General features: G+C 40.1%; 2 protein-coding genes across 52 annotated transcripts in view; one reads left to right on the top strand and one right to left on the bottom strand.

Moving 5' to 3' along the window:
- The window catches only part of LOC100333752 (uncharacterized), a 36,679-nt gene extending 23,126 nt beyond the window's left edge, over positions 1–13,553 (bottom strand). For 2 of the 5 annotated variants that reach the window (XM_002667304.8, XM_073944028.1), the window contains exons 1-3: positions 6,222–6,356; positions 5,590–5,934; positions 2,375–2,719 (exon numbers count right to left, since the gene is read on the bottom strand). In XM_002667304.8, coding sequence (XP_002667350.3) covers positions 2,375–2,719; positions 5,590–5,934; positions 6,222–6,273 — 742 coding nt within the window. In that variant the 5' untranslated portion in view covers positions 6,274–6,356. Of the gene's footprint in view, positions 1–2,374; positions 2,720–5,589; positions 5,935–6,221; positions 6,357–8,275; positions 8,660–13,470 lie in introns of those variants that run through there. The other 3 variants (XR_012400755.1, XM_073944027.1, XM_073944026.1) reach the window with 3 other exon arrangements.
- The window catches only part of fbf1 (Fas binding factor 1), a 48,492-nt gene continuing 29,241 nt past the window's right edge, over positions 8,317–27,567 (top strand). For 5 of the 47 annotated variants that reach the window (XR_012400741.1, XR_012400751.1, XR_012400748.1 and 2 more), the window contains exons 1-15: positions 8,317–8,707; positions 9,859–9,886; positions 13,356–13,415; positions 13,505–13,586; positions 14,892–14,952; positions 15,323–15,373; positions 15,465–15,579; positions 18,450–18,530; positions 18,789–18,908; positions 19,294–19,426; positions 20,297–20,460; positions 21,543–21,639; positions 23,979–24,362; positions 25,902–25,973; positions 26,066–26,127. Coding sequence is in view for 29 of the 47 variants with exons in the window: in XM_073943953.1 (XP_073800054.1) it covers positions 8,705–8,707; positions 9,859–9,886; positions 13,356–13,415; positions 13,505–13,586; positions 14,892–14,952; positions 15,323–15,373; positions 15,465–15,579; positions 18,450–18,530; positions 18,789–18,908; positions 19,294–19,426; positions 20,297–20,460; positions 21,543–21,639; positions 23,979–24,362; positions 25,902–25,973; positions 26,066–26,127 (1,513 nt within the window). In the remaining 18 variants the exon portion in view is untranslated. Of the gene's footprint in view, positions 8,708–9,858; positions 9,887–13,355; positions 13,416–13,504; positions 13,587–14,891; positions 14,953–15,322; positions 15,374–15,464; positions 15,580–18,449; positions 18,531–18,634; positions 18,701–18,788; positions 18,909–19,293; positions 19,427–20,296; positions 20,461–21,542; positions 21,640–23,978; positions 24,363–25,901; positions 25,974–26,065; positions 26,128–27,567 lie in introns of all 47 variants that reach the window. The other 42 variants (XR_012400742.1, XR_012400752.1, XR_012400749.1 and 39 more) reach the window with 17 other exon arrangements.

Raw genomic sequence — 27,567 nt, forward strand, 5'->3', positions numbered from 1 at the left:
AGTCCAAAATTTTCATTTGCGTTTTTTTTTTTTTTTTTTTTTAATATATTTTATATGCGTCACAAAGTAAACAAACCCAGTTTGTTTTTTGTTTTTACGATGGACAAAAGTTTCAGAAGCAGTGTGTCAATACGATAAACACAACCTGAGATTGAATTAATTTTTTTTTAAATTACGAACAATTTCGAATTCAGTGTGCAATAACCTTTAGCCTTATTGGTTTTAAAGTATGTATCAAGGTTTGGAGCAAACTGGGGTTTGTGTGCGAACTGAAGAGTGGGGGTGGGAGGGGTTTGGGGAGTGCGCTAACTGAAGAGCAGGGGGAATGTTGGTTTGGTGCGCAAACTATAAAGCGCGGGGGGCGAAAACTGAAGAGCGGGAGGGGAGGGGGTGGATGTGCAACGCAAACTGACTGAGGAGCAGGGGGAGGGGTTAAATTCCCGAAGTTGGGTCTGAAATACAAGAGACTCCCGGGAAAAACAAGAGTGTTGGCAGCTGTGCTTCAGGGCGAGCTATCAGTCATTTAGAGCTGGGCTATCCATTCCTAATGCCCCATTCACACGGGGCTTCACCGTCAACGCTTGACTGAAGATGTGTCTGAAGTTGGGGCTGAAGCGATCGTCATAGAAGCGTCAGCCAATGAAATTCAGTCAGCAATAGGCCACTGTCTGTGCTGTTGTATTTGCATACAGCGATCTGATTGGCTGACGCTTCCGTCGGCACTTGAAAAATTGAGCTAGTCCCAACTGCTGCAGCGAGCAACGCCTCTGAAGCGGCGCCAATGCAGTTCGGCAATGCCTGCCGTCACCCATTCAAAGTGAATTTGAAAGTGTTGACGCTAACGCCCCGTGAAAATGGGGCGTTAGAGTGGGGCTATCAGTCCTTTAGGGTGGGACTATCTGTCCTTTAGGATTGGACTATCAGTCATTTAGGGTGGGCCTATTAGTGATTTAGGGTGGGCCTATTAGTGATTTAGGATGGGACTATCTGTCCTTTAGGACAGGGCTATCAGTCATTTCGGGCAGGCCTATCAGTGATTTAGGGTGGGACCTTCTGTCATTTAGGGCTGGCCTATTAGTGATTTAGGGTGGCGCTATTCATCCTTTGGGGCGGGGCTAACAATCCTTTAGGGTGGGACTGTCTGGCATTTGGGATGGGGCTATCAGTCATTTAGGGCGGGGCTGTCAGTGCTTCAGGGCGAGCTATTAGTCATTTAGAGCTGCGCTATCCATCTCCTAAGCAGGGCTATCAGTCCTTTTGGATGGATGCTATCAGTCATTCAGGGCTGGGCTATCAGTCCTTTAGGATGAGGCTATAAGTAATTTAGGACGGGCCTATCAGTCATTCAGGGCAGGGCTATCCATCCTTTATGGCCGGGCTATCAGTCTTTTAGGGTGGGACTATCTGTGCTTTAGGACAGGGCTATCGGTCATTTAGGGCAAGCCTATCATTGATTTAGGGTGGGGCTATCCATCCTTTAAGGCGGAGCTATCAGTCCTTTAGTCTGGGACTATCTGTTTTTAAGGGAGGTATCTCTCCCTATCTTTGATTTACGGCGGGTAAATCACTATCAGTGATTTAGGGAATGGCTATCTGTCTTTTATGGCAAGGCTATCAATCATTTAGAGCTCGGCTATCAGTCGTTTAAGACAGGTCTAATTGTGTCTTGTTTCTGCCCTTCTTTCATCCATTTGTCAATCGTACTCCATTTTGTTAGACACTTCCAATGATCCACCCTACATTTTTTCTAGTTTCAGGACTGTTTCAATGGACCCTTTATTTACAAGACTGTTATGATGCGTTTAACAATCATCATAAACTTAAAACCTTGAAAGTTTTTTAAAATTTTGAATTAAAATTTTAAAAAAAAATTTATTGCATGAACATTTATATGCATTTACGAATGTCTTATATCATCTTTGTGTCAAATTGCAAAAAATGAATTACCACTCATGTGAGGTGTTTCTAATGCAGCGTCTATGGGCCTGAGAGTAAATTTGACATTAATTTCTCCTCTGGCTGTGGTTCAGTCAGTCTCACACTATTTTTTTCATTTTCTGTAAATCTTGATAACACCATCATGGCGTGTTTCTTCTATTATTTTAGCAAATAGGGTTGTAAAAAAATCTTTGTTGTACTCTCCCATTCACTGTGCTCTACTTTTACCCAGCTATGACGTCTTCTGCTACTGAGAAACCCGGAAAAGTTAAAAAAGGGTCCATTGGATGCATGTCAGGATATGGGAAAAGGATAATCATAACTTTAAATTCACATAGACTTCAACAACAAGCTTGTGGCCCCCTGCAATACCCTTACAGCCCACTGAGGGTCACAAGCTGAAATTCACTGGTGTAGATGTATAGCGTTGACTTACTGTGTGTTTCTATAATGACAGTGGTGTTTGCTGAAACTCCTCCAGTCTTGACGAGACACATGTAAACTCCTGCGTCTTCAGTTCTGACGCTCCTCAGTCTGACAGAGAAGTTTCCTTTGGGGATTTCAGAGGGGAAAAACACCACGCGCTCTCTGTATCGCTCATCTGCAGGAATCACTGCGCTCTTTTCAAAATGCAGAAGCTGGAGGTCTTCATCTGCTTTCCTCCATGAGACCCGTTCAATCTCTTCAGGAGGGACGTGAGACTTCACAGAGCAGCTGAGAGTGACGTGTCCACCCACAGACACAGAAACTGGACCAGCAGATCCCGACACACTCAAATACTCTGAAAGAAGATTTCAACATTAAAAAATAGGACAACTGAAACTAATATCTTCACAGTATGTTCATAAAGGGCTCTGCAATATGACAATATTGTATGGACAAAATAAAAACTCTATTGTTTCATGTTATGTTCTATTGTTTATTTCGTGGTGTCACAAAACATGCTGTTTATGGTAATACTTTTTCATTATTATATGTGCGCAATATTACACCATTACGAGAACGCAGAGAGAAACATGAATAACTGTTCACTGCGCTTAAGTGTCATGTGATCGGCTTTTGCTGCGCTTGCGTGTCGTGTGATCAGCTGTTTGATGCGTTCGTGTGTCGTGTAATCATCTGTTCAAAGCGCTTGCGTGTCGTGATCAACTGTTTGATACGCTCACGTGTCGTGATCGGCTGTTCATTGTGCTCGCATGCCGTGTGATCGGCTCTTCGATGCACTTGCGTGTGATGTGATCCCTGAGCTTGCGTGTCGTTTGATCAGCTGTTCGATGTGCTCGCGTGTTGTACGATCGGCTGTTTGCTGCGCTTCCGTGTCGTGTGATCGGCTGTTCGCTGTGCTTGCGTGTCGTGTGATTGGCTGTTCGTTGTGCTTGCGTGTTGTGTGATCGGCTGTTCGCTGTGCTTGTGTGTCGTATGATCGGCTGTCTGTTGCGCTCATGTGTCATGTAATTGGCTGTTCGATGCGCTCGTGTCGTGTGATCAGCTGTTCGCTGTGCTCGCATGTCATGTGATCGGCTGTTCGATGTGCTTGTGTGTCATGGGATTGACTGTTCGATACGCTCGCATGTTGTGTGATCGGCTGTTCGCTGTGCTCGCATGTTGTGTGATCGGCTGTTCGCTGCACTAGCATGTTGTGTGATCGGCTGTTCGCTGCACTCGCATGTTGTGTGATCGGCTGTTCGCTGTGCTCGCATGTTGTGTGATCGGCTGTTCGTTGTGCTCGCATGTTGTGTGATCGGTTGTTCGCTGTGCTCGCATGTTGTGTGATCGGCTGTTCGCTGTGCTCGCATGTTGTGTGATCGGCTGTTCGCTGTGCTCGCATGTTGTGTGATCGGCTGTTCGCTGCACTCGCATGTTGTGCGATCGGCTGTTCGCTGTGCTCGCATGTTGTGCGATCGGCTGTTCGCTGTGCTCGCATGTTGTGTGATCGGCTGTTCGATACGCTCGCATGTTGTGTGATCGGCTGTTCGGTGCGCTCGCATGTTGTGTGATCGGCTGTTCGCTGCACTCGCATGTTGTGTGATCGGCTGTTCGCTGTGCTCGCATGTTGTGTGATCGGCTGTTCGCTGTGCTCGCATGTTGTGTGATCGGCTGTTCGATACGCTCGCATGTTGTGTGATCGGCTGTTCGCTGCGCTCGCATGTTGTGCGATCGGCTGTTCGCTGCACTCGCATGTTGTGTGATCGGCTGTTCACTGCACTCGCATGTTGTGTGGTTGGCTGTTCGCTGCACTCGCATTTTGTGTGATCGGCTGTTCGCTGCGCTCGCATGCTGTGAGATCGGCTATTCGTTGTGCTCGGATGTTGTGTGATCGGCTGTTCGCTGTGCTCGCATATTGTGTGATCGTCTTTTTGCTGTGCTCGGATGTTGTGTGATCGGCTGTTCGCTGTGCTCGAATGTTGTGTGATCGGCTGTTCGCTGTGCTCGCATGTTGTGTGATCGGCTGTTCGCTGCGCTCGCATGTTGTGTGATCGGCTGTTCGCTGTGCTCGCATGTTGTGTGATCGGCTGTTCGCTGTGCTCGCATGTTGTGTGATCGGCTGTTCGTTGCGCTCGCATGTTGTGTGATCGGTTGTTCGCTGTGCTCGCATGTTGTGTGATCGGCTGTTCGTTGCGCTCGCATGTTGTGTGATCGGTTGTTCGCTGCGCTCGCATGTTGTGTGATCGGCTGTTCGCTGCGCTCGCATGTTGTGTGATCGGCTGTTCGCTGTGCTCGCATGTTGTTTGATCGGCTGTTCGCTGTGCTCGCATGCTGTGTGATCGGCTGTTCGTTGTGCTCGCATGTTGTGTGATCGGCTGTTCGCTGTGCTCGCATGCTGTGTGATCGGCTGTTCGCTGTGCTCGCATGTTGTTTGATCGGCTGTTCGCTGTGCTCGCATGCTGTGTGATCGGCTGTTCGTTGTGCTCGCATGTTGTGTGATCGGCTGTTTGCTGTGCTCGCATGTTGTGTGATCGGCTGTTCGCTGTGCTCACATGTTGTTTGATCGGCTGTTCGCTGTGCTCGCATGCTGTGTGATCGGCTGTTCGTTGTGCCCGCATGTTGTGTGATCGGCTGTTCGTTGTGCTCGCATGTTGTGTGATCGGCTGTTCGCTGTGCTTGCATGTTGTGTGAACGGCTGTTCGCTGCACATGTGTGTAGTGTTCGGCTGTTTGATACATTCGCGTGTCATGTGATCAGCTGTTCGATGCACTTGCGTGACGTGTGATTGGCTGTTTGTTGCACACATTAGCTGATTGGTTGTGTTAATGTTTCATGTAATTGTCTGTTTGATTCACTTGTGTGTCAAGTGATTGGCTGTTCGCTGCGCTTGCGTGTTGTGTAATCGGCTGTGAGCTATGCTCATGTGTCATGTGATTAGCTATCTGCTGCGCCCGGGTGTCGTGTGATCGGCTGTTCGCTGCGCTCGGGTGTCGTGTGATCAGCTGATCTCTGTGGTCATGTGTCATGTGATTAGCTATCTGCTGCGCCCGGGTGTCATGTGATTAGCTGTTCACTGCACTAGCGTGTCATGCGATTGGCTGTTTGTTGTGCTTGTGTCATGTGATTTGCTGTTTACTGCACTCTTGTGCCATGTTATCGGCTGTTCGCTCTTGTGAAATAACCTACTCAACAACTAAAGAGTGCTACCTATTCAACCATACTCACCAACGGCTTTAATTTCAACCAGAGTTGCACCAGCATCCCGCTGACTGTACACTTTACACCTGTACAGCCCTTTATCATCAGCTCTCAGATCATCCAGACGGAGAGAGTAAACGCCATGCTGAATCTCCTCAGTAATGAAATGAGCTCTTTGATAATAGTCCTGATGCTGTTCCTCTGCTCGACTTTTACCATCAATGATCAGATGAACCAGATTATTTGAGTCTGTTCGTCTCCATTCCACCCTCAAACCCTCCGCTGGTAAAAGTTCAGAAGCAAAACAGGGCAAAACCACTGAAGATCCCAGAGGAGCAACCAGAGGAGCAGAGGAGCCCAGCACAGTGAATCCTACAGTGAAGAAAAAAAATAATTATGAAATAAATATACACATACAGTTGAAGTCAGAATTATTAGCCCTTCTGAATTATTAGCCACCCTTTTGCCTAAATGTCTTGAAATATTTACAAGGTTTTTTTTAGGCAGGACTGCATTGAACAAACTAAGAACTCAATGAATTCATTTAAACTTGGTCTGTTCTTTAAATTTAAAGCATAACATTTCCTCATCTGAAGCAATGAGGAAAAGGCATACATTAAAAACAAAACAAAAATAATAATGAAATGGCATATACATACCGTCAGACACCTCAAGGAGGGCAGAGACATAAATGAATAAAATAAGTTTCATTTTAAAGATTAAACTCAAATTATCTATCAAAGTTGATGAGCGTTGATGTTACATGTTCACATGTTGCTTAACCAGCAGTGAACAGGAGAATGTGTGACATTCAGACTAATGCAGATAAACCAGTTCTATGACCCACTGACAGGAGTATAACACTTTTGTTACATCAGAGCCAAAAAGCTCAGAGAAAGCAAGAAAATGGCTCTAAAATCAGACACTGCCAAATAAAATTAAGTAAAATATTCTCGAAAGGGGGCAACGCAGTGGCACAGTGGGTAGCCCTGTCGACCTCACAGCAAGGTCACTTATTCGACCCTCGGCTGGGTCAGCTGGCATTTCTGGGTAGAATTTGCATGTTTTCCCCGAGTTCGCGTGGGTTTCCTCCGGGAGCTCCAGTTTCCCCCCCACAGTCCAAAGACATGCACTATAGGTAAATTGGGTAGGCTAAATTGTTCATAGTGTATGTGTGTATGAGTGTTTCCTAGTGATGGGTTGCAGCTGTGAAGGCATACGCTGCGTAAAACAACAGTAAGCTGGTGGGTTATACCGCTGTGGTGATCCCAAGCTTAATAATGTGACTGAGCCGAAAAGAAAATGAATAAATGAATGAATGAATGAATGAATGTATGTATAAATCTGTTACAAACGGGTTGTTTTTTGTTTTTGTTCCAGTCACATACATTAAATGTTTAAATATCAATTACATATGGAACTGCTTATGGTATTTCACCATCTGTACACCAATACAAGTAGTGAATGTGCGTGTCTGTGGGTAAGGCTGTGTCGGTATGATGATGTGAGCTGGTGTGGCTACAAAACCAGGGCTAATTTTTTTTTTCCCCAGTCCACCCCTGGAAAGACAGATAGATAGACATACACACGCACACACAAACAGAGAGTGCGAAAATCAGTACATTTAAAACACCATTTAAATCCAATGATGACAATCTGACAAGTGTCTTTCACATGCAAGTAATATAAAATGTTCATTTCTTTGGGGAGTTTGTTATTTGAGATGTAGAACGCATAGAAAGTGGCTACATAGAGAGAGACTGCAGCGCTGCTGAAGATTGTGGGTGTTTACATCGGTGTGACTGATAAATATAAATTTGTAGCTAAGTTGTTAGCGGTGCCAAACAGCATTTCCTGCTGTTTACACCGTTATTTACATCCTCGCTACAACATATTCCTAGCATTACTAGACACAGTGCATGTATTAGATCAATTCTAACAAATAAAACACTTACAGGTTGTGGCTCACAGTCCAAAGCTTTTGCTATTATGGTTAAAGGAGTTTTCAGCCGAGTCCAGCACTGAACAGAGATTCTGGAAGCTGTCCTTTGTCAAATGCTAGCGCTATATCTTTATTATAATTCTTTGGAACATAATTAAAATTAAACTGTAAGCACTTCTTTCTTTGTGTCGTGTCCTTTGGAAGCTCAAATACAGAAACAGAAGAAGCTCTGTGGAAATAGCAGCGTTTGGACGCCATTTTTGCTTCCTCTGCTGTAACATTACAGCACCTCAGGCCTCACCCCTTCGCTGCGCAGGGAGTATGCGCGTGGTAAATTTGCGCAGCCTGAAGCGTTTGTGATCTCACTAGCCCGGATGTTGTATTATTATTATTATTTATTTTTTTTTTTTTGTAGTCCCTAAACTTCATTCACTGTAGGCCTTGCTTAAGCTAACTCTGTAAAAGCCACTGTCTCCATTTGCATTAAATTTTGAGTGTCTTACATTCAGAGATGTTGTTTATGTTCACACAGATGCGTTACACATCAACTAAAGTTTAAAATATAGACTCATACAAGCACACAAATAAACAGGCACATAAATACTGTACACAAACCCGCACAATCACCCACAGACATGCATACACAAAACACAGATAAAACAAAAAAACATTTGTTATACTAAAGCATTAAACAAAGAAATAAATGAAAAAAAAAAACGATTCCATTCCCCTGAAAAGAAACTGAAGCCGTAAATCACTGGACTACATTACCCATGATGCTCTGTTGTAAACAGGAAGTACATGAAGGAGGCACACGGTTTTCAAACCGGTGGAGGACAAAGTGATTCATAAACAGCTCGTACAAAATCATGCTTATTCGTAAACTATAACAGCTTATGTATTTGTGTGGACTAAGTTAAAGTGTCGCTTAACTTTAATGTATTAGACTCGGACTAACAGATTCATCAACGCTCTTTTGGTCTTATCAGAACACAAACACACACAGGATTTAATGTGCGTCTGAATCCACACTATCAAAACAAGCAAAAGAATCTGAAGATCTCCGGAGAAAATTAAGATTTACTTGATTAATTAACGATCAGCTGATGCGTCGAGGAAAAGCGGTGCTGGTTTCCAGTGGTAACGGGCACGCGCACAGATTTCACCACAAACACACGACCCTCCAGCAGGCGATCAGATATGGTAAAAACAGGCAGTTTTCCTAATAAAAACACTTTAAATGTGTATTTATTCACTCACAACTATCTAAATTAAAGTAATTAAACATAGTTCTGTACTATGAATGGAACACAAAGTCTCACTAGTGGCTAACGGAGTAGTAACAGATGTTATTGACAGTAATAACACATAAGTAATTATCTATACAGCCTCGTAACAAACATGTTGCTGTTTAGTTTGTAAGGTTACAGTAAAATGTATACTTTGTTTAAAATTGTCATTTATGTATGGTATAACGCTTTCATATTAGTAGTATAAAAGTGTAACGTTATAGTGCTAACGTTACAATTAAGAGCTAATCTTTTATACCCATTGATATATAGAAGAAACATTCATATTCGCTTTATTTCTAGATACATTATCCAGACAGATGTCAATTGAAATGAGTTGTAGTATTTTGAGTTTGTTGTCATAGCAGTTTTATTGGCTATGTTATATGACGTAATATCGTTAATAACAATGTAATATCACAAATTTTGTCCATACTCAATATGTTTAATATGCAAAAACTAACAAAGATCGAATGGTTAACAACAAAGTTACAAATGTATAAAAAATGTATTAAATTTTTTAACTTTCTCTAAAAAATGTATTTAACCCTATAGAGCCGCACGTATCATATTTGAAACACAGGTTTCTAAGACCTATATTAACCTGATCAATACTTTGTTTAAAAACCTGTTATATATGATTTGATAAAAGGTAACAGGTAAAAACAAAGTGGAAAAACTGCCTAAAAGGTTTTCTGTTGTCAAAATGTCAAGGGCAAAATATTTTTTTGTCATTAAAATTAAAATAAACACCTGATGTATCAAATGTGTATCTCAGAATATATATATGGCAATTTGCTACATGGTTTAATAAACATCTAATTTCCAAAAAAGTTGAATTTTATTTTGGCACTTATAGGGTTAAAAAAACACTCAGGGTCTTTCCAAAGGCTTTAAAAGTTTCAAACAATAAGATAATATATTATGGTGTAATATATTGCATTAAAAATAACAGTTACACATCATTGTGGTATTTAAGCAGTTTTAATCAAAATTCTGTTACTGTTAAAGCAAAAAAAAAATGCTGATATTTAAATGTAATTGTGTCATCTTTGTCTTTTGCAGTCTTTAAAACAGAAGAAGGGGCTCAGGAGTGAGTTTTTTCTTTTTTTTTTTCTTCTTTTATCTCTCTATGTTGTGTTTGATTACTGTATCATTCAACCACAAATCAGAAAAGGTTGGGACAGTAAGGTAAACACAAATATAAAAAGGAAGTAATGATTTCTAAACTAACTTTGACTTGTATTTCATTGCAGACAATACAACAAACATTATTTAATGTGTTTCTCATAATTGATTTATTAAAAAAAAAAAAAAAACACACATATACCAATTCTGGCTCTTGCAACACATTTCAAAAAGCTCATGACATGAATCCATGTCTATAGACCTTTTTCTTGGAACGCAAAATTACCCATGATGCTTTGCGTGTATGCGCAAAGAGAATGCGAAGAACTTCCGGTCGGCAACTGATGCGTGTAAACAGTCACATTTGGACAGCTTTGAAACGATAGTTTTAATCTATTTTACCTGCTTTTATCCTCTTTGAACTAATACTGTTGTCCATCAGCAGCATCTCCTGGACTGATCATTTAAAGAAATGCGATCTAATAGGATGGAAAACAGCTGCTGTGAGGCGTTTTCCCCTCGTTGTCAGACGGCATCTTCTGCAGTTTAAATGAAGCCTCGTCATCGCTAAAGTCAACATTTTCTCTTTATTTCAAATATATAACCAGCCCAAACAAATGTAGTTCACCAAAATGTTTGACACACACACGAAAATATAGGCTAGTGTCATTTCAAAATGACAGAAAAACACAAACCGTGGTAAAAACAACACATGAAATAAAACACAGACGGCTCGCGATTAGAATGAACAGCTAATCAGCAGCAGAGGATCAATAACAGACTTTTAATGCTCATTTTTGTAAATTGCACGACTTTCATACCTGTTAAGTTTCATGCCAGTACTCTGGTTTTCTCTCTCTCTCTCTCTCTCTCTCTGCGCTGAGCTAACAGCTGACAGGCCGGGAACGCACACACACACTATTTCTGACGGCAAACACGTGAACTACAGTAGGAAAACGTTTTTCTCGTATTTCTTGAACCACATGTGACAGATTATAACGGCTTTAACACACACATTTCTAAGTTGTGTGTCACAAAACACTCTGTTATCCATTAAAAACGTTATTGAAACCCATTTTCGGAGCTCAAATTACCAGTTGTAAACACTGTAAACGGAAGTTTTTCGCATTCTACCGGAAAACGCTGGTCGCTATGGCGCCCTCCATGCAGCAGCCATGAAAAAGGTCTATAGTGAAGTAAATTTCATTTGCGAATTAAGTGAATTTGACACATGAATGAGGCAAGTAAACTTAAAATGTTCAGTGTCTAATTACACATGAACATCGCGATTTATAATGTGGGCAAGAGTACAGTGTCCACATTGTTGCATTTTGTGCTTCAAAATGCACCACAGATTCTCTATTGGAGACAGGTTGGGACTGCAGGCAGACCAGTCAAGTACCTGTATCCTCGTCCTCCGCAGTCAGGACTTTGTAATGTGTGCAGAATGTGGTTCTGCACTGTCTTGTTAAAACATGCATGGGCGTGACACAAACACATACCATGACAGACCCTGGTTTTTAAACTTTGCTGGTAACAGTCTGGATGATCCTTTTGGTACGCAGCACACGGTGTCCATTTCTCCCAGAAATTACCAGAAATACTGATTCATCTGACCACAGTACACATTTCTACTGTGTGATGGTCCATCCCAGGTGCCTCTGAGCCCAAAGAAGTCGGTAACGCCTCTGGACACTGTTAACATAGGGCTTCCTTTTGGCACAGTACAGTTTTCACTGGCATTTGTTGATGTAACTACGCATTGTGGTAGTTGACAGGTTTGCCGCAGTAGTCCTGAGCCTATGTGGTGATTTGCCTATAGATGAATGAGGTTTCTTGATGTAGCGCCGCCTGAGGGAACGGAGATCACGGTTGTTCCACATAGGCTTGCGCTCTTGTCCTTTACACACTGAAATTCCTCCAGATTCCTTGAATCTTTTAATGATGTTCTGCACTGTTGAAGGTGACACATCCAAATGTCTTCGTTTCTTTCTTTGATGAACATTGTTTTTAAACATTTCAATCATTTTCTCATGTACTTTTTGGCAAACTGGCGATCCTTGGCCCATCTTTGCTCCTAAAGGACTAGACCTTGAATGCTGCTTTTGTACCAAATCATAATTACAATCACCTGTTGACATCACCTGTTTCAAATCACATCATTATTTCACCAGTTTACTGCCCTAAACTGCTCCTGTAACATCTGTTTTTGAATGTGTTGCAGGTCTGAATGACAGGAAATGATGTATATTTACAGTATATATATATATATATATATATATATATATATATATATATATATATATATATATATATATATATATATATATATATATATATATATATATGTGTGTGCAAAAAAAAAAAATATATATATATATATATATATATATATGTGCAAAATAATAATTATATATATATATATAGTGATTTCCAGATTTACTTTCACTTGTGTTTCAGTGCAGACAATATAAACACAGAATATTATATATATATATATATGCAAAAAAATATATATACACACACACACACACACACACACACACACACACACACACACACACATATATATATATATATATATATATATATATATTTACATTTACATTTACATTTAGTCATTTAGCAGACGCTTTTATCCAAAGCGACTTACAAATGAGGACAAGGAAGCAATTTACACAACCAAGAGCAACAATGAATAAGTACTAAAGGCAAGTTTCAGGTCTGTAAAGTCTAAGAAGGGAAGTGTTAGTAGTTTTTTTTTTTTTTTTTTTGTACAATTAGTGTGATATTCAAAGAGGCAATTGCAGCTTAGGAAGTGAAGTGGAGACTAAATAGTTGAGTTTTTAGTCGTTTCTTGAAAATAGCGAGTGACTCTGCTGTTCTGATGCAGTTAGGGAGTTCATTCCACCAACTGGGCAGATTGAGCGTGAGCGTTCGCGAAAGTGATTTTTTCCCTCTTTGGGATGGAACCACGAGGCGACGTTCATTCACAGAACGCAAGTTTCTGGAGGGCACATACATCTGCAGAAGTGAGTGCAGATAAGAAGGTGCTAGGCCAGAAGTCACTTTGTAGGCAAACATCAGAGTTTTGAATTTGATGCGAGCAGCAACTGGCAGCCAGTGCAAACGGACTAGCAGTGGAGTGACATGTGCTCGTTTAGGTTCATTGAAGACAACTCGTGCTGCTGCATTCTGGAGCAGTTGAAGAGGCTTGATAGAGTTAGCTGGAAGCCCAGCTAGTAGAGAGTTGCAGTAATCCAGTTTATATATATATATATATATTTGTGAAATATTCTGTGTTTATATTGTCTGCATTGAAACACAAGTGAAAGTAAATCTGGAAATCACTACTTTTTCATTTGTGTTTTTCATACTGTCTCAACTGTTTCTGATCTGGGGTTGTATTATAAGTGTGTATGTTTTCCTCTCAGGCTCTATAGATGATGTGTTGGGAGATCTGCTCGGTGATGATGATGATGGTGGTGATAAAGGTATCGTCTAATGATGAATGATGTCAGTGTTGTCATGGAAGTGAGTGTGTTTCACCTGTTTTTAATGGTGATGGTCTTACACTCCACAGGTCCAGTGAAGGTGCGGTCGATGACATCATCATCTGTGTCCAGCAGACCTGCAGCCGGACTCATGTCACAAAGCGGGAAGAGGTGACGGCGCACGCACACGCGCACAAACACAAACACACACACACACACATATATAGAGAACTGAAAGATAGAACATCTCACACCACACACACACACACAAACAAACACACACACACACACACACACACACACACACACACACACACACACACACACACACACACACACACACACACACACACACACAAACACACACAAACACACACACACACCCACACACAGAGAGAGAGAGAGAACTCAAAGATAGAACATCTCACACCACACACACACAAACACACACACACACACACACACACACACACACACACACACACACACACACACACACACACACAGAGAGAGCTCAAAGATAGAACATCTCACACCACACACACACAAACAAGCACACACACACACACACACTCTCTCTCTCACCAGACAGATACAAATACAACCAAACACATACACAGAAGGATAGACACAGAACACACTTACACCAGACAGATACACACATACAAACACACACACACACACACACCATATACACAGACGGACACACAAAGAAAACACAACACACTCTCACCACATACACAGATACAAATACACACTCACACCAGACACGCATACAAGGATGCATACACACACCACATACACAAATACAACAGACACACACACACACACACACACAACACGAAACAAATTAACATATAGTCACACAAATAAGTATACACAAATCACACACACAAAAACACACCAGACACACACAAAATTAAATACACAAACATGCCCATGCACACACAAACAAATACAATAACACATACACAAAAACAAACATGCACAAACACACAAAACACCAAACAAACAACCACATGGCCACACAAACACACTACATTATACCCACATGCACGACACAGACACACACATACACACAAAAACAAACACACACACACACTCACACACACGCACCACACTCATGCTCACACACAAAAGCAGACACAAACGAAACACATATAAAGACACGCAGCACACACAAATCAAGTCCAGAATACACAATGCACACGCAACACACATACACTCAAATGCATGGTGTGTCCCACAAACACACAGACACACAAACACACACACACAAACACACACACACACACACACACACACACACACACACACACACACACACACACACACACACACACACACAGTATCTGCACATGTAGAATATCATCTAACATAAAGGTCTGCTGAAGGTGTTTGTGTGTGTGTGTGTGTGTGTGTGTGTGTGTGTGTGTGTGCGTGTGTGTGTGTGTGTGTGTGTGCGTGTGTGTTCAGGTCTCTGCTGGACGATGATTTCTTCAGTAAACTGGCAGAAGAGGCGGAGAAAGATGATGAGGTCAGGCTACGCAATTTACTACATTACACTGATGTATTACATATTTTAATAATGTTTATGTTTTTCTTTTGACTTTTGTAATGATTAAATATTTTATTTAGTCCTTATTGTAATTTCAGTTTAAATTTACTTGAATAAAATGTGATGTCTCAGCTCAAATTTAAATATCTGAAGGTAAAATGTAGACTTTTTTAAATTTCAGGTAATATCCATTTTAAACTGATGATATCATAACTGGGAAGTTATTTATTTATAATTAACTTGTGTAACTCATTTTCATTTTTATTAAATTAACCTTGAGTCTACTAAACTGGAAACAAAGCATCTAAACTAGTATTTACTCTCTTATGAAATCTGTTATGTCTCTCAGGGCTCGGAGGTCTCTGAGGCTGACCCCGCCGCTCTGCTGGACAGCATGAAGGTGAAGCAACAGCCTGCTGCTTTCTGATTGGCTGAAATAAGAGCTTAGTTTGACATAAAAGCTATGACATCATTGACTTTGCTTACTTCAGGACATAGATGACATGGACGCGGATCTCTTCGGCTCCAAGAAGAAGAAGAAGAAGCCCAGTTCAGCTCCTCCTCAGAGGAAAGCTGCAAACCCAGGAGATAACACCAAAAGCAGAGGTACATTTCTGAAGATTGAGACTTTAAAAAAAAATGACAATTAATTAATGAATCATTGAGATGTGATACCTCTTTAAACAGGGAGTCCTGCTGTTTATAAAGTCACTTATATTCTCAGAAATAAAAGTACTAAATCTGTCACTGGGGTGGTCCCTTTTCCAAAAGTACATTTGTTTCTAGCAGGTCCGTAAACGCACATATCAATACCTTAAAAGTACAAATGTGTATCTCACAGTACCTTAAAGGTACAGAAGTCTACTCTAAAGGTACTAATTGAATCTTTTGAAAAGGTTCTGCATTTTAATAAATAAAGGTTTTAGTTTAGGATTAGTTTAGATTTAGTTTTGACTAAATTAAAATGTCCTTAAAGTGGTTATGAGTCTTTAAAATGTTTGGAAAGTGTCTTAAAAGGTATTGAATTTAACTCTTTGTTTCCTGTACACTACCTGACAAAAGTCTTGTCGGCGATCCCAGTAGTAGAAGCAACAAATATTAACTTGACTTCTAGTTGATCATCTGAAAAAGTGGCAGAAGGTCGATTTTCCCCATGAATCATCTGTTGAACTGCATCCTAATCTTCACTAATACTGCAGAAGACCTACTGGAACCCGATTCTCACAGAAATCAGTCAAGTTTGGTTAAGGAGAAGTCATGGTTTGGGGTTACATTCAGTATGGGGGCGTGCGAGAGATCTGCAGAGTGGATGATCAACATCAACAGCCTGAGGTATCAAGTCATTTGTGCTGCCCATTACATTAAGAGAGGGCAGGTTCTTCAGGTTCTCATTCTCATACTTCAGCCTCCACATCAAAGCTCCTGAAAGCCTAGAAGGTCAAGGTGCTCCAGGATTGGCCAGTCCAGTCACCTGACATTAACATTATTGAGCATGTCTGGGGTAAGATGAAGGAGGAGGCATTGAAGATGAATCCAGAGAATCGTGATGAACTCTGGGAGTCCTGCAGGAACGCTTTCTTTGCCATTCCAGATGACTTTATTAATGATTTGAGTCATGTCAGAGATGTATGGATGCAGTCCTCCAAGCTCATGATGGAGTCAGACACAATATTCATTGTTTCCACTGCAGCAGGACTTTATATTCTATACTGGACATTATATCTGTTCAGTGACGAGACTTTTGTCTGAGCAAAAGTCAGACCTTGCTGTCCTAATGAAATCATTCAAAATGAAGATCATATTTTATTTTAGTAAAATAAGTGTAATCTAGAGGCCTTTGCCTTTAATATAAGCCACTTCTGATAGCAAATGATCAATTAGAAGTCAAGATATTATTTGCTGTTCATAAAACTTGGATAAGCGTCAAGACTTTTGTCAGGTAGTGGATATATTCTGTATTTTAAACCGTAACAATATGTCAGTATTACTGGGTAGAGTCTAGATAGGATACAGCTGTGGATACACACATCAACACAGCATCATTTTTGTGACAACAATATATAATTACTGCATAACAATAATTAATATTTTTACAGTACTGTGACAGTTATGTTTAGGGTTGGGGTAGAGGTTAAAAAATACAATTAATGGGAAATTTAATAATTATCTTTCAGCCGCAACTGTATCTGGTCTTGCAACAACAGTATTACTGTCCAAATCCTAAATAAAGATGGTGGAATTGCATTGCACAAAAGTGCACAAAACACTTTACGATGTTTTCATTAAAGCACTGGTCAGTTTCTCTGCTTGTCGATCCCATTTTGGACTGCGACAATAAGACTGAAGAGACAAACAGAAATATTTAATCCGACATTTCTTTTGAGGACTTAATTTGAAGTTGGATAAAGGAAATCAATTGCAATATAGCAGAATATTTAAAAGTTGCAAATAATATTGTATTAATATTGTGTATTGTACAAGTATAACACAGGTATCGTGATCATATCGTATCTTGGGGACTCTTGTGATTCCCACCCCTAATATTTTCCAGCCTAGTATCATCCAGCACTCCTTTTTTTAATCCTATTGATCTTATTCTAAAATGCGAAAGTGAGCCCGTTTTCGCGATTGTTTTAGAACTTCAGATTCAAACGACAGAAAACGGTCAAACTACTTGCTCTACAAACAAATGTTTGCATGACTATACAGACCAAGTAGAATAATATAATAAGAAAATATCAGTTTGACAGCGAAACGAGCAGTTTTTAATGTCTAACAATGAATTGAAGTGAATGAGACCGAAAGTCTCGATCCAAAAAGATTAAAATGGCTGCACCCGTTCATCAGCGAAGAATGAGGTGAACAGCCTCCTTTCCACTGCAAATGACAAGCGAAAGACCGGAAGTCATTCATTTCCAAAGGAGAGTAGTGCGGGAGCTGCGTGGAGTTATGATCATCTCCGTATGCGGAAAATTCAGATCCAAATTGAGCTGCGGATCCGTTGAAATATTTGAACTCCTGCGACTAGATGGTATGCGCCTGCGGATATGATGTATTCCAGTGTTGTACAAGCAGGTCCGTGTGCGCGAGGTGAGAAATAGGATTTGTTTTGGTTATTTTTTGAATTAGAAAAAGTCTATATTAACAAAAAACATTTCTATTCATAAATGTAAGTAATAAAGTACTAAAAATATAATTTTTTTACATTATCTCCACATTCCTCCAATATTTTAAGCGGTCTATGAGTTTTTAGTATTCATTCATTCATTCAACCACTGTGAACGCACAGAGAATGTAGGCTCTTGCTTTTGCACTCCTTTATTTCGGACACTGCGAGAACAGCTTCTCTCCCACGGTGCACGTCAGAATTGAAAATTCTGCCTGACTGCCACAAGGGGGCGTATTCCGACAGTCATGTCCAAATGTCGTGTGCAGTGGCAAGGCAGCTTATGTCTTTTTTTTGTGTGTGTGTACAGAAGAGATGGTCACTGAGGAGAAAAAGCCCAGTTCTGCTCCGGCGTCCACAGCGAGAACGTACAAGAAGTTCAGCTTTCTGGGTACGTTTTTTTTAAGAACCACAGCTTCTCCTGACAGCGTTTAATGTCTTCACAAAGGTTTTAAGGACTTTATCTGCTCTATTTTTATGCTGCATATGGTTCAGATGATGAAGGTGGAGGTGTTGATCCTCCTCCTCATCGCCATGATGATGATGAAGGTATCACAACAGGCGAGCAGAGCTTTTAGCAAAAACCCAACGAGAAAACCATCAAATAAAACTGAAGTTGAGCATGACGGCTGTTCTTCATGTTTCACAGATAACATAGACGATTCATTAGATGATTTATTGGATGATCTGGAAGACAAGCAGAAGATGGGGAAGAAAACCGAGCCACCGTCCTCTTCTTCACCAGTCGTTCCTCAGAAAACAGAGACAGGTGAGAGCGGTAAAGCATTAAGAACGATAACTATAAACATAACAATAAATATATTTACATTCACACTGATGAATGATGACGAAGTGTTCATGCATTTCTTTTTGCGTTATACCCTTGTGACCAGCAGATGTCCTCAGTGTGCAGCGTTTCTAGCACATTTGACCAGTGAATCCAGCTCGTGTAATCTATAATCAAACAGCGAATTTAGCAATCGCAGTCAGTTTCGAAACAATATCATTTCTCTACATTTTTATTGTTGTAGACGTGTACTCTGCTGCTGTTTTACGTCCAGAACGACTCTTCATGTCGAGCTTTATTCCGGTACATGTGTGGAGATACGAATGTAGGAGACGGTAAAGCTCATTTTTGATGTCTGTTTTAACAGCTTCTCCAGCAGCTACTGTGAAGAAGAAAGACGATCTGATGTTTGATGATGATGGAGATGATCTGATGGATGCGCTGGGCTTTGGAGAATCACAAAAAACGCATGGAAACGGAGCGACACAGAAGAAGGACAGGTAGGCCTAGATATTATGGTGACAGGTGTCTTTTCAAACTAGTTTTCTATTGGCAGAGAGTGTTTTTACTGCCTGCTGCGCCTCACATTTTTGCAGGAGCTCCGATCATAAATTTGGGGAAATAAGTAGTGAAGAATTAGTTATCTGTAATCACATAATAAATAATAATAACAAAACAAAGAATACATTTTATACGGGCAGCTTAGGCGCCTCTCATATGGAGAATGAAGTCACATGCATTGCTCAGGTGTGAGTTTCTCACAGACTTCAACAGACTGTCAAAGTCTTGACGCTTCTGTGGGTCTCGTCTATCAGATCTGAGCTTTATTTAATATTTTCTATTGGATTCGGGTCAGGTGATTGGCTGGGCCATTCTACAGCTTGATTTACTTTCTCTGAAAGCATCTGCGAGTCTCCTTGGCTGTGTTTCGGATCATTGTCTGGCTGAAATGTCCACCCTGGTTTCATCTTCAGTGTAGATGTTGGACTGAAGCAGCTGATATTCATTTACACTGAGGAAGGGCAGAGGCTTGCTGAAGAACTACTGAGAGATTTCAGCTGCTGTCTGGGCTTTCACTGCCTTTCTACACCTCCCTTTCTTCATGTGTTCAATACTTTCCCCTGCATCATTTCATGTTTTCATGTACACAGAACTTTATTTGTAATCTAACTAGTTTAGTTCTCTTTGCATATATAGATTGCTTTGGTTATTACCAACATCTGGGGATAATTTCAAGTCAACAGCACCTTAAAAAATACATTTTCTAAGAAAAATGGTGACATGTTCAATACTTATTTCCCTCACTGCATGTCAAGCGTTTTCTCATTTTTAAGTGACACTGAAGTTTCTGTGATTTCTGCATCTTTTAGTTTAACTGATCGCCCCCCGAGAGCTCGCACACGTCTGGATGAGCTCTTAGGCCGTGGGACGTCCCCTCGCCTGCTGGAGAGACCAGCAACCGGAGAGAAAAAAGACACGAAACTGACAGAGAAAGAGACAGAGAAACCACCAGAGAAAAACTCAGCGGGGAAAGGTGAAAATCTCAACTAATGCAGACTAAAGCAGATTGCTATGAAAAGCTTTAGAAAGATTCAACTCAAGTTTATTTGCACAGCGCTGTTCACAATAATTACAGTTTCAAAGCAGCTTCACAAAAGGTGCACGTTACTGCATTACAATCAAATTCAGATAAGTTCAGGTTATTAGTTACCATAACCTTATTAGTCATTAATAACTAGCAAATTAAACAGTAGCTAATAGCTTTTAACAGTTAAAATATCATATATAAACATAGTTAACCTGCAGTTATATAGTATATAGGTGATGTCTGTGTGTACATGTTTAACTTCACGCTTGTTTTGCCAACACAACGTGGCGTCTCTGCCGTCTAAACACTGTGACAGTAATGAATATTAATGAAGTTGCTCATTAGAGCGCGCTGATTGGTTTGAACCAAGCCTTACTCATGCATTAATGCATCACACTGTAAGACGTAATAAGACACACTCTGGCACAGACGCCCAGTCTGCATGCTGGAATACACGCTATTATGTCATGACCGTGACGCAGCTTCAAAAATTAGTTTCAAACCGGAAGTACGAATTTGCTTGAAATAACGCAAAAACAACCAATTTACACTTTTTAGTGAAATATAGGTGTCCTAATAGTGTTTTTAGCAGTGTGGGACACATATACGACTGTCAACAGCTCACAACATGTGTTTTGGTGTTTCGTGACCCTTAAAGAAATGCTCAGCTGAGATTTCTGAGATGGTTAGAGGGAAAACGCATCTTTTAACATGAGGGATGATGCCTTAGCGAACGTTTTGCTAACTGCAACAAAACAGACATGAATTATATTTCAAAAATTATTTGAATCGTACTTATTAAGTTAGGAGATTATATGTGAAAGGCATTTGAGTGCTTAGAGATGACCTATAGTAATATATAGTTCATATCTCAGCTAAAGGCAGTAGCACAAACACTAGAACTTATGGAAATGCAGAAACTGAACAACAGTAAATGCAATGCAAGTCACTTTGGACAAAAATCCAGTGAATGAAAGTAATGTTAGACCTTGATTTGAGTGATTAACTGGTGGTCCTGCTGTCTGTAGGCTCTGTGATGGACGAGGAGGACTTCACATTCGGCTCTTATCAGCCCACGATGGGCTCGACTCCAGAGGGCCGTCAGTCCCGCAGACAGTCTGTCAGGTCAGATATTACACACACAATAACATATCAGAGTCTTATTTACAGCTTTTAAAAGTCTAAACACTACTTAATTAACATTATAAGAAATGGCTTGTTAATAATTAACATTGTGAACACTCTGCTTTTTGATGTTGTTGTTGTTTTTGTCATTCAAGTATTGTTTTAGTTTGAATCTGTCATTTTATTGGTATGACTTTTAACATCTGGCTAAGGTAACACCAATGAAAACTAGTGTTTGGGCTAATTTGGGTACATTTACGTTTTAGGATACAAGTGTCAAATCCAGTTCCTGGAGGACCGCAGCTCTGCACAGTTTAGTTCCAACCCTGCTTCAACACACTTACCTGTAAGTTTTAATCAAAACTAAAGGACTCAATTAGTTTGATCAGGTTTGTTTAATTAGGGTTGGAACTAAACCGTGCAGAGCTGCGGCCCCCCCAGGAACTAGATTTGACACTTGTGTTCTAGGGGTTGGTTAATGTACAGATTGTACACTGTCGCTTGTTGTGAAATAAATAAACTGACTTAACTAACACACTCCTGCAAACAATAGTATTACAGTATATTTACTCCAGTTCCGACTATTAACACAACACAACAAGGTGTGCATGAGTGTATACAATAATGAAAATTCATTGAAATAATAAAAACGAAATGATATCGGCAGATTTTACCAACAATATGGTATTAACTATTTTAAACTTTGTGAAAAGTGTAATAAATAGATTTAAGAGCATGAGAATACTTCACAATGTACATGGTAGAACATATTTTTGTAAAAGTATTCTTAAAATATTCTCTTTATTTGCATATATCAACAAAATACAACATAAAAAAATATCAATCGCTTTAAATTATGAACATTAAAGGGCACCTAAGATGAAAATCATCTTTAGAAAGGTGTTTGGACAGAACCGTGTGTAGGTATAGTGTGTCCACTCTCATACTGAGGAGTGCGGTTTCCCCACCCACAGAGTTGATTGACAGCCCTGTAATAACATGTCTTCGTATTAACACATATAATCATATCAACAAGACAGGACGTGTGCAAAAGCAACCGGGATTAAAAGATCTGTTCAGCGCTCTGTGATCACCAATCATCTAATCAAGAGTGAGTTTTACATGTATAAAACCTTTTTTACAGTGATTTACTTCAGCTTTAATTCACCACAGCCGTATGTTAGTACAGTTATAAAAGATGACGCTTCAATCCCGGTTTGTAGACGTTAAATCACGTTTATTTTGTACATTAACAAAACGGAAGTCCATACAGCAGTGGATATTAATATGTATCCTGTAACATTTACCATGCAAAAACAGTGCAGAGTTAAACATGCGCGCTGTGTGTGTGCGTGAGCTTTGTAATGACGTTGTGTGTGACTCATTGAAAGGCTTGAATTAACTCTACAACAAATACATCAAATAATCATTGGGAAAGTTCTTACTGTAGTGTTTCATACAAACGTTACGCGAGATCTGCTTCCATTATGTCTGTCACTGAGCTGTTTATCTGACGCAGCCGAGGTGGAGATTGTTGCACACTCTGACAGGCACATGGGAACAGTGGGTGAGGCGAACTAGCATTAAAGGCACAGGCCACAAAAACAGCTACATGGTGTTCAAAGCAGAAAATCCTAATGTTCTGAAAGCTATAACAAATAATCTGACGGGTGTTTTGGGCTGAAACTTAACAGACACATTCTGGAGACACAAAAGACTTACATCCTAAACAAGGGGTAAAATAGGTGCCCTTTAATATATTATTATTTATCACAATAGATATTTATAAAAATGTAAAAAGCATGAATATAAAAAGTGTCATACCATTACATATAGATATTTTACCAAAAATAACAATAAATACTTAATAAATTAATTAATTTACTTAATAAATTAATTAATTAACTTAATAAAAATAATAAATGTTTACCGTATTAAAATACAAGATGAAAAAAAATCCAATATTTTCTATGAACAAACAAAATTATATATATATATATATATATATATATATATATATATATATATATATATATATATATATTTATATATTTATTTATATATATTTATTTATATATATTTATTTATATATATATTTATATATATATATATATATATTAAAAACATTATCTTGGTAGATTTTTATAATATTAATAATAAAACTTTTTTTTTAACATTTTTAAAAATTGTTTATTACAAGGTTAAAAAAACAGTTAAATACAAGATCAACAAAATGCTACTTCGTTAATTTATTTAATTTTCACCCATTAAAACATTACAAGTACATGAAACTGATTATTACACTTAATATTTACTAAAAACACACTGTATATTGTCAGATTCTCAACTGAAGATGTGAGCTCTCACTCTCCCGAACACAAGCCCAAACCCTCCGCTCGGTCCACACGACCCAGATCAGACTGGCTTGGCCTGAAGCAGGAGGAAGAGGAGGAAAAGATGAAGGAGGAGCCCCAAAAACCACCCCCAGCAGAAACCCTGAAGCCTCCTGCATCTTCCTCCACATACACACAAGAAGACACGCATGATTCACCGAGAGCCGAATCACCGGCCGCACCCGCGCCTCCCAAAACCAACTCTAAAACACTAAAGGACGAGGAAGACGATTGGCTCACCGGAGCACTGAGCCGCAAGAAAACACCAAGCCATGCAGAGGACAGAGAGCACAAACAGGAAGTGCGGAAGGAAGTGGATGTTTTTCACAGGTGAGGGTTTGACATGAAAAGAGGGTGGGGCATAGAGTAGCCCCTCCCCTTTTAAACAAGCCACCAATAGTGTTTGGTTTTTATCACAGCTCTGTCAGTGAAAGTGATTGAGCTCAAGTGCATCAAATGAAGAGCTCAATCAAGACCTAAGGGGGCAGGGCATGTCAGATACTAGAGAGCATCTGATTGGTCAAGATTTGATGAGAAAAGTATGAGCGACCTTAAAAAAAATGGTTGATTCATTTAGGTGGAAATGTCAAACTAGCTTTGAAAGTTTATATTAATTTTATATTTTATTGACGCAAATTTTGTACACTAGCTAATAGATAGCCTTAAGACTAACGGAGTAATACTGACTAAAAATGTATTTTAATTTCCTTTAATATTATTTACATTTACATTTACATTTAGTCATTTAGCAGATGCTTTTATCCAAAGCGACTTACAAATGAGGACAAGGAAGCAATTTACACAACCAAGAGCAACAATGAATAAGTGCTATAGGCAAGTTTCAGGTCTGTAAAGTCTAAGAAGGAAAGTATTAGTAGTTTTTTTTTTTTTTTTGTACAGTTAGTGTGATATTCAAAGAGGCAATTGCAGATTAGGAAGTAAAGTGGAGACTAAATAGTTGAGTTTTTAGTCGTTTCTTGAAAGTAGCGAGTGACTCTGCTGTTCTGATGCAGTTAGGGAGTTCATTCCACCAACTGGGCAGATTGAGCGTGAGCGTTCGCGAAAGTGATTTTTTCCCTCTTTGGGATGGAACCACGAGGCGACGTTCATTCACAGAACGCAAGTTTCTGGAGGGCACATAGATCTGCAGAAGTGAGTGCAGATAAGAAGGTGCTAGGCCAGAAGTCACTTTGTAGGCAAACATCAGAGTTTTGAATTTGATGCGAGCAGCAACTGGCAGCCAGTGCAAACGGACTAGCAGCGGAGTGACATGTGCTCGTTTAGGTTCATTAAAGACCACTCGTGCTGCTGCGTTCTGGAGCAGCTGAAGAGGTTTGATAGAGTTAGCTGGAAGCCCAGCTAGTAGAGAGTTGCAGTAATCCAGTTTGGAGAGAACAAGAGCTTGAACAAGGAGTTGAGTTGCATGTTCAGATAAGAAGGGTCGGATCTTTCTGATGTTATAGAGTGCAAATCTGCACGATCGAGCAGTTCTAGAAATGTGGTCAGAGAAGTTTAGTTGGTCATCAATCGTTACTCCAAGGCTTTTCACCATTTTGGATGCAGTAATGGTTGCCCCATCCATCTGGATTGAAAAGTTATGGTGTAGAGTCGGGTTGGCAGAAACTACAAGCATTTCCGTTTTTGCGAGGTTCAGCTGAAGATGATGATCTTTCATCCAGTGTGAAATATCCAACAGGCAGGCTGAGATACGAGCTGGAACCGAGGGATCATTTAGTATAGTTCTATAGTGTTGTGCTGTATGTGGTGATGCTTGTGAAGCCAGAAACAATTGTAGATAATGAAGTAAGAAAAGTGAGTGAATGATCATGGAGGAAGTGAGTTTGCATTTAATGTCTGTTGTGTTTTCAGCTCTAAACCTAATGTGTCTCCAGCATCACGAAGAAGAGCGGATGAGTCCCCAATCCCAGTTACTGAACACAGGTACAGTTGATACAACGTTAAGAGAGAGTCTCTGTTCTTGGGGTGGGTGATTCTTATACTAAGTGAAGTGTGTGTTTGTGTGTGTTTTCCAGCAGAGAGTCCACCGGGAGCTCAATCCAACACAACACAAGCACAGACCGTCAACACAAACCTGGTACGGTCAAAATCAAATATTAAGTCCTTTTGGACTGTAGAGTTGTATAAACACATTTGAACAAACTTTTAAGTCAGAATTTACCAGGTATATAAAAATTGGGCTTGACTGCGTTTATGATGGATTATAGGGGTGTCAAAATTAATTGTTTCTTCGGTGCACCGCGATGCAGACGCGGACAATAAGGTATCGGTTCCATAATAATCATAACCAGTTATTATGTACTGACGTCATTGATCTCCTATGCGCTCTGTCGCGAGGGAGGTGAGCGCGAGTATTTACAACACTCAGGCAACTCAGGGCTGGTCCGTGGCATAGGCACCATAGGCAAATGCTAAGGGTGCTGTATATCCAGGGGGGCGCCAGAAATGAGCGCGGTTAAGTTGGTTTTGTTTTCGATATTCCTGACACACATTCAGTTACAGACGGCAATAACTCAAAAACCTCTTACCCTAAAAAGATCTAAAGTGTGTTTCCCACAAAAAGACAAAGCTAGTTATGTTTCACAGCTGTCTTTCTTTTTTCGCACGACATTACGAGCACTGCTCTGTTTAAGCTCTCGCAATATGTGTTTAGCCGGGAGAGCTCGCGTGGAGAGGAGCTCTCAGAAAGGGACCGTCGGAAAAGTGCTTCTTTTTTTTTTCTCGTTTTTTTTTTTCATTTTTCTGCTCCACTCAGCGCAAGCTCTACCTGTTGCAAGGGCTTAAGTGTGTGTGTGTGTGTGTGTGTATGTGTTTGAATGAGAGACAGTGTGGTGCTGTGTGTCTGTGTGTTTATACAGACAGCTTGTTATAGCCTCCCCCCTAAAATATAATACTGTGTATGGAAAGCATCGTCAATGCACCGTGATGCACCGAGATATCGAATTGAACCGAATCAAAGGCATGATAATCGTAACCGAACCGTGAGACCAGTATAGGTTCACACCTCTAATGGATTAGATTGGGGATGGGATTGAATTGCATTGATGATGGATGGGATTGGATTGGGGGTGATTGGGATTGGATTGGATTGGATTGGGCATGGGATTGGAGATTGCATTGGATTGGGCATGGGATTGGAGATTGCATTAGATTGGGGATGGGATTGGATTTGGGTTGTGATCGGATTAGGCATGGGATTGAATTGGGGATGGGATTGAATTGGAGATTGTATTGGATTGGGATGGGATTGGATTGGGGATGCTTTGGATTGAATTTAATTGAAGATTAATTAGATTTGGGATAGATTTGATTGAGAATGGGTTTGGATTGGATGTTATTGGGGATGGATTGAATTGGGTATGGGATTGGGGATGGCTTTGGATTGAATTTGATTGGAGATGGATTGGATTGAGGATGGGTTTAGATTGGATTGGGGTGGAGTGAAATTATCTCAATTCATCTTTATTTTTATAGCGCTTTTACAATGTAGATTGTGTCAAAGCAGCTTCACATAGAC

Source organism: Danio rerio, chromosome 3 (genome assembly GCF_049306965.1).
Source record: "Danio rerio strain Tuebingen ecotype United States chromosome 3, GRCz12tu, whole genome shotgun sequence".
NCBI classification, from domain to species: domain Eukaryota; kingdom Metazoa; phylum Chordata; class Actinopteri; order Cypriniformes; family Danionidae; genus Danio; species Danio rerio.